Source organism: Puma concolor, chromosome C2 (assembly GCF_028749965.1).
Source record: "Puma concolor isolate L17-30 chromosome C2, mPumCon1.1.hap2, whole genome shotgun sequence".
In the NCBI taxonomy this organism is placed as follows: domain Eukaryota; kingdom Metazoa; phylum Chordata; class Mammalia; order Carnivora; family Felidae; genus Puma; species Puma concolor.
This window is the reverse complement of record NC_141675.1, coordinates 7,743,185-7,758,612: the sequence shown is the minus strand read 5'-3', so window position 1 is coordinate 7,758,612 and position 15,428 is coordinate 7,743,185. Positions and strand designations below refer to the sequence as shown.

Below are 15,428 nucleotides of genomic sequence, written 5' to 3'. Positions count from 1 at the left end.
CACGGCCAAGTGAAGATACCTTGGGCACAGAAGACAAGGTCACTTGCCAACATAAGATATCAAATCATATACGAGCCCTGCAGATTTACGGGTATTATTTGCTTTTGTAAATTCTGGGCTTGCAGAAATTTTACAGGGCAGGAAGTAGAAGTTGCTGGAAGTTAAGGGCTCCTCACATCTTTTATAGATTCCAAACTTACTTACTAATGCTGCCTGGGGACTCAGAGGAGAGCAAGGCGGGGAGGGCAACCATTAAGGGCAGCGAGTGGGTGCGAAGAAAGATTTCCATTAGACCAGGAGGAGACCACAGGTCGTTAGGCAGAGTGGCAGGGGGACATCTGCACTGGATGTGGCAACAGAGCAGCCCAACCAACAGGACCACGTGGCCTGAGATAATGGGCATCAAAAAAGAAACCTATGTGGATGGACGGGTAACCAGAGAGAAATCTCCAATACCTTAGGGCTATACCCACCTGGGATCTTTGCAGAAGCAGGGCGACAGGCCACCCTAATAATGACTGAGTTCTCCACCAGCCTATCAAGATGGGCTTAGAATTGATCCACACGTCAGCATGGGGACCAAGATCCACAACAGCACGGGCGTGAGGTCTAATGATGACTTGACTCTGTGGGCTCATCATCAGCAAGGGAGTCTCTCTCCCCGCTCCCGCAGCGAACCAGAAAAAAGGATGTGTCGAATCTTCAGACACCTGGTCCAGGGGGCAGATTCTGCAATGCTCCCAAGCAACGGCTTAGAAGCTCTGTCACCTCTTCACACATTTCATTTATACTCTTGTATCTAATTCTGTTTTTGTGACCAGAGTACCTTCTACAGCCAAGCACAGGCATTGCTGAAACCAGTTTGGTATATAAATGCTCAGTGACACCATCCCACTGCCCAAGGTGGGGAGATGGGAGCCTGGTACAACGTGATCCTGGGCACACATACCAAAGCTGCCACCAAAACGTCCACATAACTTTTGACCCGGCTCATTCCAGATCAGCCTTGAGGATGAGCAGGAGTGTCAGTTTCCTGGGAATGTCTTCTATGCCCCCAGCATCTAACCCGTTCTTTTGTGTGTGCTCTGATGAAGCATCCTGCAATTTTCCTTCAGAGCACTCTCCACAGTTGAAGTTATATAGCCAATTGTAGAATTTTTTTGCTTAATGTGTGTCACTGTCCCTGGGCAGGACATGTAACTGTTTCACCGATCTTCTATACTCAGTACCCACCATGGTGTTTGGCACATGGTAGGCACCCAATAAATGTCTCTTAAGTACCATTTCCCCACAGCCCACAGGCAGTTTAACCCAGGAATAAACTAAGGAAAGAGCCCTAACTTTCACTGAAAATGTGCCATTATTTTTTTTTAAAGTCTACCCAGAGCACCCTAAATCATAATGGACCACCCAGGTGTGCCTGGGAAATCCGAAAGGCCCTGCAGAAGCCTGCTGTTCCTCCTGCTGAAGGCCGGGTCTACAAAGTCAGGCCAGTGTCTGTCACTCCCCATCCCCTGCCACCTTGGGAGAGTGTGCCGTTTGGGCACAGCAGACGGAGGTACTTGTGGGATGTCCCGGGAGGGCCATCTGGAAGCCATGTGTTAGCCATGTGTTCTCCAGAGTGTACTCTGTAGGCCTGAACTCAGGACAGAGAGATTGGCTTGAGGCACAGACTATCCATCCTACCTGCCTGTCACTCCAGTTAGTGAGGATTTTGTCCTGGCTCGCCATCTTGAAAGGCTTCCCCAAGTCATGGTGCTTCCACTACTGGTCAATGTTCTCCTACTATCTATGTCAGTTACTATGATCTACATATATATCTTTAACAACTCATAAGCACTTTTTTAAAGTTTATTTATTTTGAGAGAGCGAGCGAGCGAGCGCATGAGCAGGGGAGGGGCAGAGAGGCAGAGAGAGAGAGAGAATCCCAAGCAGGTTCTCCACTGGCACTGAGGAGCCAGATGTGGGGCTCAAACTCACAAACCATGAGATCATGACCTGAGCCGACCAACTGAGCCACTCAGGCGCCCCCATAAAGCACTTTTAAATGCATCACTTATTTCAGTATCTACAACAACATAATGGAATAGATAGGGCAAGTGCCTTTAGTCCCCTTTTTTTAGAGGTTCAATTTAAACCGAAGGAGTAAGTGTACTTCTAAGGGTTGGGGCTCAAGCTAAGACCCAAACTCATACTTTGAAACTCTAAAACCAGACTCTCTTCACCACCTCGGGCTATCTTTTGGTTAAACACGATCCTAACCACAAGAAAGACAGAGGAAAGAAAGGGAAGGAAAGGGAAATAAAGAAAGGGGAAGGGAGGGGAGGGGTAGAGAAGAAGGAGAGAAGAAGGGAGGGAAGGAAGAAGGGCTAGGAAGGAGGGAGGGAGGATGGAAGGAAAGAAGGGAGACAGTTTTGAAAAGGCTTCGCCTAGTATATATAACTGAGAGAAATTTGGGAAACAAAATCCTGGCTCTGTCCCCAACGGGCCGTGCTACTCTGAGCAAGCTTTGCAACCTCTCTGTGCTTGGGTGCCTCCGTGTAACGTGGAGATCCACCTTATAGAGACTCCTGGGAGGAAGCAGTAAGATGACTTCACAGAGTACCCAGGGCAGCGCCAGTTCACAGTGACTGCTTTGCACCTTCTCGTTCTCTTTTCGTGAATTCACTTCCATGACCTAATGGTGCTGGATTCTTCAGTCCCACTAGCTCCCCTTCTGTTCTGAGGCCACTTAATTCACGCTTCCACCACCTATTTATTTGCCACACTTTATGTCCACGCTGAAGATCATCAGAAACACTGCATAACTTCTAAACCCAATCCTACCCCCACCAAAGCTCACCAGAGAAGCCAGGTAAATAAAAAAACAGCTGATCAGGAGGAAAGACACGTAATTCAATTTAAAACTTTAAAATAAAAATCCTCCATTCTGAGTCCTGTGGTCATTTAAGCAAATATTAAAGAATTCAAAAACGCCAGCTATAACACAGCTCCCTAGATTCTCCCATGCACCCTAAATCCAAGCAATGCCGAAAAGGTGAGGCAAGTGTTTTGATGATCTCGGTGGTTTTGAGGTGGTGATGTCTCAACCTCTTCTTACCCAATAATAAGGTCCTAGGCCAAATCATTCAGAGTTTGGTCAGCATTCACCGAGGCATGTTGACTGGGCTTTGGGTAGAAGGACAATAGTGACGGCTGTCTTCAGAGGAAAATCATCCACTCCCAGGGACAGAAGAGGTGCTGCGTCACTCCTCTTGAGGCACTGATGGCTTCAAGTATCATTCTTTCCTAACACATGCAGGTTCCCACGAGTGTGCATTTGTACGGAACTGCAGCAGAGTCACTGACTACTGGCCAAAGGCCAAGAGTCCTCAAAGAAAGATGGCGCCCACCTTGGCAAACCACTGTAATGGCAACTGAACTGCCTTTAAAAATAATTCTCCCCAAACCAAACCATGAAGCAACTCTTCTACACAGTCCAGCACATGACTCCAGTGAAGCTAAGACAAGTATCCACAGTCAGAAGACACTGAACACACTCTTGGTTTACCCATACCTGAGTCTGCAGGAGATGAGGCACGATACACAGCTGGTCTTTATGACTCCTAGAAAATAGGAAGACTGCTTCTTCAAGGCACACATAAAGATGGCCATACAGATTGACAGCCCATCTACACTCATCCATCTGTTCCACAGATATTTAGGGCATGCCTACTATGTGCCAGGCCCAGTGCCCAGAGCTCGAGGCACAAAACTGAGTTAGACATGATTCTTGTTGGTGGTCCTGTTGAGGAGAAAAGCTGGATAACGCAGCGCAAACGCACTACCGTGCTGAAACTGGGCTCCGTGGAAATGAGTGGCCACAAATCCCCAATAGTCTTAGTGTTGACTGGCATTATACTGTACTTCCAGGCTCTGCCTACTCTGCTGCCCTTTGGTGGCCATTTCTATTACAAAGTGTTTATCTCTGGCTTGGATTTCCCACCTGAACGTCAGATGCAAGTACAGAATTGCCGACTTGACATCTCTCTGCTTTTCTGTCTTCTCCACTCGGTGAAAGGCAACTTCATTTTCTCAGTCACCCAAGACACAAACCTCACGGTCTTCCCTGACTCTGTGCCCTCTTACACTGCATATCTCAATAAGGAAATGCAGCAGTATTCACTGTTGGCTCAACCTCTGACACATATCCAGGATCTGACCACCACTCACCACCCGCTGCACCTCCCCTGCTCTGAGACAGCCCGACCTTTCACCTGGACCGCTGCCTCCTATCAGTTCCTCCGCTGCTAGTCCCGCCTTTCTGTGATGCCTCCCCCCCAACCCCCACCGAGCAGCTACAGTGACCCTATAAAGCAGATGTCAGGCCACCATGTCTCCTGTGCTAAAAACTCTGTGATTCCTCCACCTAGAGTGAGATTCAGGGCTTTACCACAGATTCTCTGCTTACTACGTGGTTTGAGCTCAGGCTGTTGCTGAGATTTCATTCTGTACTATGTTTCTTTGGCTCACTCCCTCCTAGCTCCTCGGGGAAACATACAAGGCATGTCCTTAAGTCAGAAACTTGACATCTGTAGGTCCCTCTGCTGCACCTAATGTCGCCCCAGGTAGCTGCAGAGCTCCCTCCCTCCCTTCAGATCCCTGCCCAAATGTCCCCAACGTCCCCAGAGAGGTCTTCCCTGAGCAGCCCACGGAAAAACAGCACCTGCCACCCTCCTCCAGTCTCTGCCCCTTTCCCTGCTTTATCTTTCTTCATGGCTCTCACCGCTACTGAACGTATCTAAACACATTTTTATTTGTTCATCTCCCCTGTCTCTCCTCCCTCTAGAGCAGTGCCATCCAACAGAAATATGGCATGAGACATATACAGAATTTTGAATTTTCGAGTAGCCATACTAGAGAAAGTAAAAAGAAACCGCGAAAATTACATTTAATGTTTTTTTCTTTCCCCTCGTATATCTCGTATAACAAGGGCATTTCAAAAATGAAGTCAATACAAAATTATTACTAAGGCAGGACACATTGTTGGGCACTAAATTTGAAATGTGGTGTGTATGTCGCACTTACAGCACATCCCAACTCAGGCTCATCACATTTCAAGTGCTCAGTAGGCACCCATGGTTGGTGGCTGCAGTGTGCATCAGCTCAGCTCTAGAATATAAACTCCATGGGACAAAGACTAGGTTTGCTCACCATGTTCCCAGCAGCTTGAACAGTGCCTGGCACATGGTTTGTAAATCAATTAATTATTTAATTAACAGGTGTTTTTTTTTTTTTTTTTTGTCTTCCTTCAAACAAGCACATATTAACCATATATAATATGACAGAGAAAAAAAACCATGATAGAAATAGACATGATTATACCAGAGTGCTTATAATCTAGTCAGGGAGGTAATATGTAAAGAACTGGAAAGTCTGACGTACCCCAAGAGAAAAGGAAAAAAAGCCCACATTTTAAGCTGATTAGGAAAGGACATGGTTGGGGCTCAGATGTCGCACAGCCCTGGCTATTTGGAGGAGTGGAGGCAGAAGGCCATAAAGATTATGACAGTTCCCAGGATGACAGTGATAAAAGCTGGACTTGGGGAAAAGTCGGGGACAGATGGTGAGGAGGCAGATTCAGCAGTGCCTGGTCCAGCCCTGTGTGGGGACCAAGTCAGGGGAGGAATTACAAAGGGGTTTTGAGCTCGGTGGCTAAGGAAGAAGACAGTGCCATGATAAACCCATCAGATTCCAAGGGAAAACAGACGGATGGACGAGGGCAGGTAATGATGACTTACTATCTAGTTCCAACACACTAGACCCAACATATGACCTCATTTTGATCACTCTGACCTCTTCCAAATTTAGTCATTTCTACCCAAATGAGCAGCAACTGTATTTCTCAGAATATTCCACGAGGAAATGCCAACTAGAGCGTTGGAAGAGCCCCTCTCTGGGCCTCAGTATCCTCCTCTATAAAGTGAGGAAGGTGGTGCTAGGCCAGGTGACCCCAGCCCAGCCAGATGGCACTTTCCTTATACCAGGTCTTTGGAACTCTTTTTCTGCACCATGGGAGTTGAGTATTCTAACAGGAGATTGTACAGACTCTGTGAGTCTAATTCTTCCAAGAACTGTTCACCTAACACTTTATTCTTCAGCAACAGGAAGATTACTACCTGCCAACAGGAAAATTAAAGCCAAGTTGCAAGCTCCAAATAGCCACTGTCATCACAAGGTATACTTTTCCTGCAGCTAAAACTGTGCAGGGTGAGAAGCCCAAGGAAAACCTTGATGGGGAGGCATGTTTCTGAACGGGCACTATGGTGCCCAGCATTGAAGCTGGTGAACCTTTCTGTGAAGGACAGGGCAGTCTTCCTATACACAGAAGTGTGTGCACATGACATAAAGACTTCGAACTCAGGGCTAGCGGAGAGGAACATTCTCAGGAAAGCTGTCCCGTGCTACCCAGGAGGGCAACAGAAGCATCTCACCTTAGCCGTTCTTCCTCTTTTTTGCGAAGATTGAAGTCTCGTTGAACCACCTGGAGGACATGCTCCGTTTCGTCGTCGGTCAGACCAGACAGGTCCAGCTTCCTCCCCATGATTTAATACCCAACACAGGCGATAACACAAGACCTGAGAAATCAAGGAGAGACCACAAATTGAGGGCAAGAGGAATGCGCTCCAGGGACCAAAATCAACCCATTTTTTTATTAACATGAAATTAATACAGTTTCATCTAAGATGGTGCCTTGCTCTGCTCTCACATTCAGCAAACATTTACAGACGATGTCAGGCCACAGAGAAAGGGAGAAGGTCATCTGCCAGTCTCATTCATCCCACCCAACCCTTAAATTAGAGAAAAAGACATAAATTACTTTTTTCGATGCAATGAAGCAAGCATACAAGAGAGCTAGTGGCCCTGGCCACTAAATGCCAAAGACTGGATCCAAAACTTCTAAATTTTTGTGACTTGAAGTTTTAAATTCCAAGTATTATCTATAATTCCAAGATAAAATAAATTATAATACTTTTTAAAATATCCTATGTACACTATATCCCCTGAACTTTTTCAGGGGAATAAACTTCTAATGTTTATTTATTTTTGAGAGAGAGAGAGAATGAGAGGCAGAGGGGCAGAGAGAGAAGGAGACACAGAATCCGAAGCAGGCTCCAGGCTCTGAGCTGTCAGCACAGAGCCCGACGTGGGGCTCGAACTCACAGACCACAAGATAATGACCTGAGCTGAAGTCAGAGGCTTAACTGACTGAGCCCCCCAGGCGCCCCTATCCCCTGAACTTTTAATCATATGGCTCTAAAATATAAACTAGAAACCAATAAACTCTCTTCTGCAAAAGGAAAAAATACAGTAAAATAATCTTATTTAGCCATTTTCTCAGTGGTAGAAAAGATGCTATTTCAAAGGAGCACCTCCCAGCAGTGCATACCTAGAAATTACAGGAAGCAATATTTTTAAAAATCATTTTTAATGAAGAGCTGTATCCATTTATAAAATCAAACACGTAATTCCAGAAAACTGCCTAGAACTGAAGACCAGCATAAACCTGAATGCAACCATCCTCCGTAGAGTATTAGCAGAACCAATGCAGCAAGATTTCAAAAAGATGATTATATATATAGACCAAGTGGGTTTTATCTAAACAGTTCCAGGTTGGTTCAACATTCAAAATCAACCAGTGTAATTCACCACATTAACAGAATAAAATGGAAAAATCATATGATCGGTTCAATGCCCATTCGTGACAGGAGCCCTCTGCAAACTTAGACTACAAGGAAATTTCCTCCATTATATATAGGACAGGGCATTGATGGAAGGAAGGAAGGAAGGAAGGAAGGAAGGAAGGAAGGAAGGAAGGAAGGAAGGGGGGGAGAGAGAGAGAGAGAGAGAGAAGAAGAAGAAGAAGAAGAAGAAAGGGAGAGAGAAAGAAAGAAAGGAAGAGAGAGAAAGAGAGAGAGAGAGAGAGAGAGAGAAAGGGAAAGAAAGAAAACCTAAACTAAAATGAACATCATACTCAATCACAAAAGACCAAATGCTCTCCCTAAAGGTCAAGAACAAGGCTCAAACATCCACTCTCACTACCTCTACTCATTGTGGAATGCCTTTATTATAAAGCTACATTAATTAAGACAGAGTAGTATTGACATACAGGCAGGTGTATTAGTTTGCCAAAGCTGCTATAACAGAGTACCATAGACTAGGTGGCTTGAACACCAGAAAAAATTTCTGGTTCTGGAAGCTAGAAGTCTGAGATCAAGGGGTCGACAGGGTTGGGTTCTTCTAAAGCCTCTCTCCCTAGCTTGCAGATGGCCATCTTCCCCCTGTGTTTTCACAAGGTATTCTCTCCATATGTATCAATGTCTAAATTTCTTCTTGTAAGGACACTAGACATATTGGATTATGGTCCACCCTAATAGCCTCATTTTAACCTAACTGCCTCTTTAAATGTCCTATCTCCAAATACAGTCATAATTTGAGGCACTGGGGTTAAGACTTCAACATATGAGTTTTGGGGTGACAGCTTGGCCCACACCCTCTACCCTTTGGTTCCCCAAATTTATGGGCTTCTCACATGCAAAATATATTCAGCCCATCCAAACAGCCACAAAAGTCTTAGCCCATTCCAGCATCAACTCTAAGTACAAAGTCTCCTTTAAATATTATCTAATTTAGGTACAGGCAAGTCGTGAGCAATGATTCATCCTGAGGTAAAATTCTTTTCCAGCTGTGAACCTGTGAAATCTGGCAAGTTACCTGTTCCAAAATGGAAGACACAGGAGAGGCATTGGATTGACATTCCCAATCTTGATGGGAGAAACTGAAAAGAGGAAAGGGGTCTTGGGTCTCAAGCATATCTGAGAGCAGAGCAAATTTCATTAGATTTTAAGCCTCAAGAATAAGTCCCTTCCTCTGTGCCCCCAAGTGGCCCTCCCTTCTGAGCCCACCAGGGTGGCTATCCCACTCCCCTGGCCCTGTAGCCACAGCAGCTTGCCCTGCTGAAACTGAGGAGGTGGCCCTACCACAGGAGGAGTCCCACCCCACAGGCCATGGTGGCAGTCCAGCTCCAGGGACCTCCGAATTGCCTTCGGGATCATTCTTCCCCTTTCTTGAAGGATAACACAACGCGTGAAGCCAGATAGCTCTATTGGCCACATCCCGCAGAATCTCAGAGGACCACCAGGCTGCTTTCATTTCATCCTGTCTCTGTTTAGTCTGAATTGGCAGTGCTTCCGCTGATATGAATTCTCAAAAACTCTGTTGGCTTCCCATGCAATACACAGAAGGCCAAACCATCAAACAAGAGGGTCCTCTACAGCTCTCTCCTGGGTAACCAAAGCTCTATTCCTGGCTTCTGCTGAAATGGCTGATTCGATCCCTGAGTTGTCCTCATAATCTGTGTAGCAAGTGGCTGTCCAGCCACACCCTTGATGTTCTCCCCAGACACACTTTCTCATGTTTTGCAATATGGATAGACTGAGAACTTTACAAATCTTAACATCCTGGTTCCTTCTGCTTAACAATCTCTTCTTCAATTCATCTCTCTACTCTTGCACTTTACTAGAAGCAGCAAGGCCAGACCAGGCCACGCTTCAACACTTTGCTTAGACGTCTCCTCAGCTAAATACCCAAGTTCATCACTGACAAGTTCCACCTTCCACAGAACACTAGAACACAACTTGGCCAAATTCTCGGCCGCTTTATACAAGGATCCAATTCCTTCACTTCCAATAACATGTTCCTCATTTCTGCCTGAGCCCTCAACAGAAGTACTTTAAACATTCACATTTTGACCACCTTTCTATTCACAATGATACCCGTATTCTCTCAGAAGGTACCTCTCTTCTTCCCGAGCCCTCAGCATCATCACCTTTACTATCCATATTTCCACCAACAGTCCTCAAGGCAACCTCGGCTTTTTCTAGCATGTGACTCAGGACGCCTCCACCTTCACCCATGAGCCACTTCCAAAGCCGCTTGCACACGTTTACATAGAAATAACAGAATACGAGAGATGAAAAGACGCTTAATTTCACCTGTAATTACAGAATTGCACATCAAAACCACATTTCACACCCACCAAAATAAACAGCCTTTATCAAGTGTTGACAGGAGGAGGGACAATGGCGGCTTTCACATAGCGCGTATCAGTGACCCGATTGCTTTGTGACACAATTATCATTTTCAAAGCTGACGATGCATGTACCCTATGAACTAGCATTTCTGCCACACCTGGGTGTATGCCTCAGATATAATCTTGCAAACGTGCACCAAGAGGTAGGGATTTGGTTGGCTCACATGAAATTTCTAAATCTGCACCATTCCAATTTATAAAAATGTCTATTTCACGTAGTTCGACCTAGCAGGAGACGTTACTAGCAGTCACATTCAAAAAAGCAAAAAGTAAAACAAATCAAATAAAACCTGCAAACTACCCTGAACATCCATTAATGGCAAGATCAACAGATATGTATATTTATTTCACACAATGGAGTTCCCCACTGCAGTGAAAAACGGCATGCTGTAGGTCTATCCACCAACATGGATGAATCTTAAAACATAATGTTGAGACGGAAAAGCACACCATATGTACACACATGTGCAGCAGGCACACACTATAATCCTGTTTATAAACAGTTCAAAAGCATAAAAAGTCAAAGCATGTATTTTTTAGGAACAAATATGGTAAAACCCTAAAGAGCAAGATGGGATCACTGAGGGAGAGGGAGGGTTTGGGGATAATTACATAGAGGCTTCACAGCTCTCACTGGAAAGACAGTGTTACTGCTGCTGCTTCTTATTATTACTACCGTTATTATTAAGTTATAATTATATTAATAGTATATTATTATTATTACTTATTATTATTATTATTATTAAAAGTCCAACTTTTATATACACTTTTGTCTATAAGGTATCTTTTATAAGCATATAAACTCAAGTAAACGTAACACTAAACAAAACTCAGGTAATTTCACCATCATTAGAGCAAACATTTGAAACACTGTCCAGCGAATATGCTGAGAAGTGTAAGAAAAATGATGAAAATGATTTTGATAAGTAAGTCGTGAAGGTGAAAAGTACAGCATGTAGGGGCGCCTGGGTGGCGCAGTCGGTTAAGCGTCCGACTTCAGCCAGGTCACGATCTCGCGGTCCGTGAGTTCGAGCCCTGTGTCGGGCTCTGGGCTGATGGCTCAGAGCCTGGAGCCTGTTTCCGATTCTGTGTCTCCCTCTCTCTCTGCCCCTCCCCCGTTCATGCGCTGTCTCTCTCTGTCCCAAAAATAAATAAACATTGAAAAAAAAAATTAAAAAAAAAAAAAAAGAAAAGTACAGCATGGAGAATATAGCCAATAATCTTCCAATAACACTGTATGGTGACAGATGGTGACAACACTTGTTGTGGTGAGCAGTGAGTAATGTACAAACTTGTCAAATCACTAGGCTGTGCACCTGACACTAACACAAATAACACTGTATGCCCAACTATCCTTCAACTATAAAAAATTGTAAATTGTTAAATAATGATTTTGATAGATCACTACTGGTTGAACACCTACTATGTTTCAGAGGAAATATAGATATACAGATATAGATATCTGTATACAGATAGATATATATATACAGATATAGATATAGATACAGATATAGATATAGACACAGATACAGGTATAGATACAGATATAGATATAGACACAGAGACAGACATAGATACAGACATAAATACAGATATAGATACAGATACAGATACAGAGATAGATACAGATATAAATACAGATATAGATACAGAGATAGATATAGATACAGATATAAATACAGATATAGATACAGATACAGATATATTACACTTGATATTCTTAACTCTCACAAAATTCTACAGGCAACCACAGCCATTGCCGCCACTCACAGATGAGAAGGTGCAGATTCACAGTTCCACGTTCTGGCTGTAAAACAGATAAATGACAAAAGACCGCTAGGGTCTCACTGGGTCTATATCTGGCTCAGAGTCCACACCTTTACTCCATGTGTAGGCCTTCCTGTGAGATGCAGAGGGAAACTCTAGACCTCAGGTTTTCACCCTTGGGGTCTAGAGTTCCCTGCCCTCTCTTTCTAACATGTTAGAACAGGGGATCCCATCACTTGGCTGCTATTCAGACAAAGGTAACCTGCTCTTTTAGTTTCCAAATAATGGCAACAAACGCAGAGAACAGAGAAGCGTCAGTCCTTAAACGTCCTCTGTTAAATGACTTTAAAACCCCATGCCCGTATGATACAAATGAACCTCAAAATTTAGCCAAAATATCACAACAGGAGTCCCAACTATTTGAAAAAAGAAAAAAGATTTTTCACGCCTCTTAGGCTACTTGTCAAAAGTAAATCTGTGGGCCGCTTTGCACGCATGGTGTTGGGTGGGGTGGTGGGGGCGGTGGGGGCAGGGAGAGAGCCTAGTGCACCTGCTGGTCCGCAGAAGTAAATTAGAAGTAAGACTCCACTCTTAGGCTGCCGGGCCAAGGGAAGCTCCATAAGCTGCCATCTTCAAATCCCTCGATGAGCAGGAAGAAACAGATCAGAGGGCACAGGGAAAATGCAGACTGACTTCTTCCTTCAAAACACCCCATTAAAGGTGACAATGGCACTTCGGAGTTTCCCCGAAAGTGACATATCTGTCCCCTTCACTTCACTTCACTGGCTTTGGGTTTCTGAGAATTCTGAGTTTCTAAGATGCCCAGTTAGTGAAAGACAGAAATGGCAGCTCTGATCATCTCAAATCTAAATAGAATGATCGGGACTCCAAAGGGATACATGGTTTCTGTAAAGAAATAAATAAAGTAGCTCTACATGGGCAAGGCGGAGAACAATGAGAAAACCTTTTGGGAAAATGGGGAAAGCGTCTTCCTTTTCTAGAGTAGACACAATTAGATTTCCCATGTAACAACAGAAATGGCGTCTCAGAGCTAGAGAAGCCTCACATCCACGAGTCACAGGTCACTTAGGTATGACCTCTTCGTTTACAGACGAGAGAGGGTAAACATAGGAAATGGAAGAGGGTTCCCCAACACACACTGGTTCAGAAGCTCCTGGTTTCCAGAACAGTGCTTTTGCTCCTGGATCTCTCTGGTTTATAAGTAAGACGGTAGCAGAGAGAATACAATATTGTAATAACACATACTTTTGGTAAACTACATGTTATATCTTTCATCTGATTTCTTCCCTTAATATGTCATAAAATTCTTTCCTTTTAAGACATTTTGATGGGTCCAAAATATTCCATAGTATGGCGGTAGCACAATTTAACCAATCATACTTGCATACTTTCTGCTTATTTTCAATATTTTTCTATCATAAACAACACTAAGATTGGGGCGCTTGGGTGGCTCAGTCGGTGAAGTGTCTGACTTTGGCTCAGGTCATGATCTCATGGTCTGTGGGTTCGGGCCCTGCATTGGGCTCTGTACTGACAGCTCAGAGCCTGGAACCTACTTTGGATTCTGTATCTCCCTCTCTCTGCCTCTCCCCAGCTTGTGTTCACTCTCTTTCTCTCTGTCAATAATAAGTAAACTTAAAAAAAAATAAACAACACTAAGATGAACATCTTTGTACATATATCCTTGCACATTCTTAAAGAAAATTCTTAGACCAAAACAGCTGAGTCAATGCTTAGGCATATTTGATAATAGCTGCCAGATTGCTATTAAAGCATTTATTCTTGTATTTCTCCTACTGGGATATATGAATGCCTGTGTTCCTCAAATCTTATTCAATGACAATGGCAAGTTATTATAATTAGCGGTGCTTTGGTTACTAGTATATGGAATATATCATTAAACCTTGTTTTGGACCTTGATAGTTGTGGAATTATCTACTTTCATGAGCTGTGTTATTTGATCTTTTAGAGAACCTTATGTACTTCTTAGTATTTTAAAAGTATGCTTAATATATTAAAATAATCATCTGTCCTATTTTTCCCCGAATCGCCACTGGCCTTTTAATTTTATTCATCTTATGTTTTGCCATGTGAACTTCCCTGTTTTATGCAGCAAAACGTTGGGTGTTATTTTTAAGTTATCATCAAGTATGCATAAACTCCTACCTATCCTCCACTCCTTGATGAGAATACCTAATACTGTGAAGACAGAAGATCTTTCCCAGGTTAAGTGACACATTCCTCAGTCAATAAAAAATTCATTTGAATTTTTGCTCCTAGCTTGGCAAAGATGTTTTAAGGTTCATCTGGAAACATAAATGGATAATGTTAGCCAGACAGTTCTGAAAAGGAAACATGATGAGAGGTGATTTGCAATAGTGGGTTTCAAAGTGTGCTACTGGAATGAGATCAGCTGGTAGGTCACCACCTTAGGACAGGTCAGGACAGAAAGTCCCAACAAAGTCCCATATGTGTCTGTGTGTCTGTGTATCTAACTATCTGTTCATGGATCATCTAAGTCAGATAGATAGATGGGTCAATAAATGGTATTGGGTCAGTTGGCCAATCACATCAGGTTTGTGAGATTTCTAAGGACATCTGTTAGTGAGTTAAAGAAACTAAAGTGATAAAAACAAATGAAGAGGAAAATGGAAAATTTATTGCTGAGATGAAAACGCATCTGGTGCAAAGCAGCATTATGAATAATAGACCCAGACTAGGAACGAGGCAAATACTCTTCAACAGAAGACTAAAGGGTAGTATATTCACCAGTGGAATACTACATGCCAGTAAGTATGGGTAAACTACAACTACATACACCAGTGTGACTGAATCTCATGAATATCATGCTAAGCAAAATAAGCTAGACGTGGAGATTCCAATTATACAAAGTTCAGAATCAGGCAGTACTATTCTGTCGTGTGAAAAGTAGGATAGTGGTCATCACTGGGCAGGAAAACAGTGGCCAGAAAGGGCAAGGCTGGGGACTGTTAATGCTGTTTCCGACCTGGGTGCCGGTTACACAGATGTGTTCAATTTGTGAACATCCACCGACGTGTACACTTTTGATTTGTGTATTCTCCTATGTGTGACATGGCTCAATAAAAGGTAGAAAATACAGTATGAACAGTAAAATCCTGATGTGAACAGATAAACTCAAAATATACAATGAAAGATAATCACAAGAAATATTATCAAGGGTTATCTCTGAATGGTTAAATTTCGTATGATGCAATTTTTGAAAATTCGCTTCTGCGTGTTTTTTCCCTTTCTTCTACAATAAACACCATTTGAATAATTAAACACACATTATCAAGGATATGTATGAGGGTATTCTCCTTAATGCTATTTACAATAGCAAATCTGTTTAAACAACTGAAATGTCTAATGACAGACCACTGGTTAAATCTGCTATATCTCTGAGACAGTATATTCAAATGCTATAAAAATGATATATTATTGACATGGAAAAATACTCACAACATATTTATGACTGAAAATTACAGAC

The 15,428-nt window shown here is 43.3% G+C and overlaps 1 protein-coding gene across 6 annotated transcripts in view; it reads right to left on the bottom strand.

Annotated features, from left to right (window-relative positions):
* Nucleotides 1–15,428, bottom strand: part of MYRIP (myosin VIIA and Rab interacting protein) — a 374,699-nt gene that overhangs the window by 312,256 nt on the left and 47,015 nt on the right. For all 6 annotated transcript variants that reach the window (XM_086720500.1, XM_086720498.1, XM_086720504.1 and 3 more), the window contains one exon: nucleotides 6,474–6,617. In XM_086720500.1, the coding sequence (XP_086576626.1) occupies nucleotides 6,474–6,583 (110 nt within the window). In that variant the 5' untranslated portion in view covers nucleotides 6,584–6,617. The remainder of the gene's footprint in view (nucleotides 1–6,473; nucleotides 6,618–15,428) is intronic.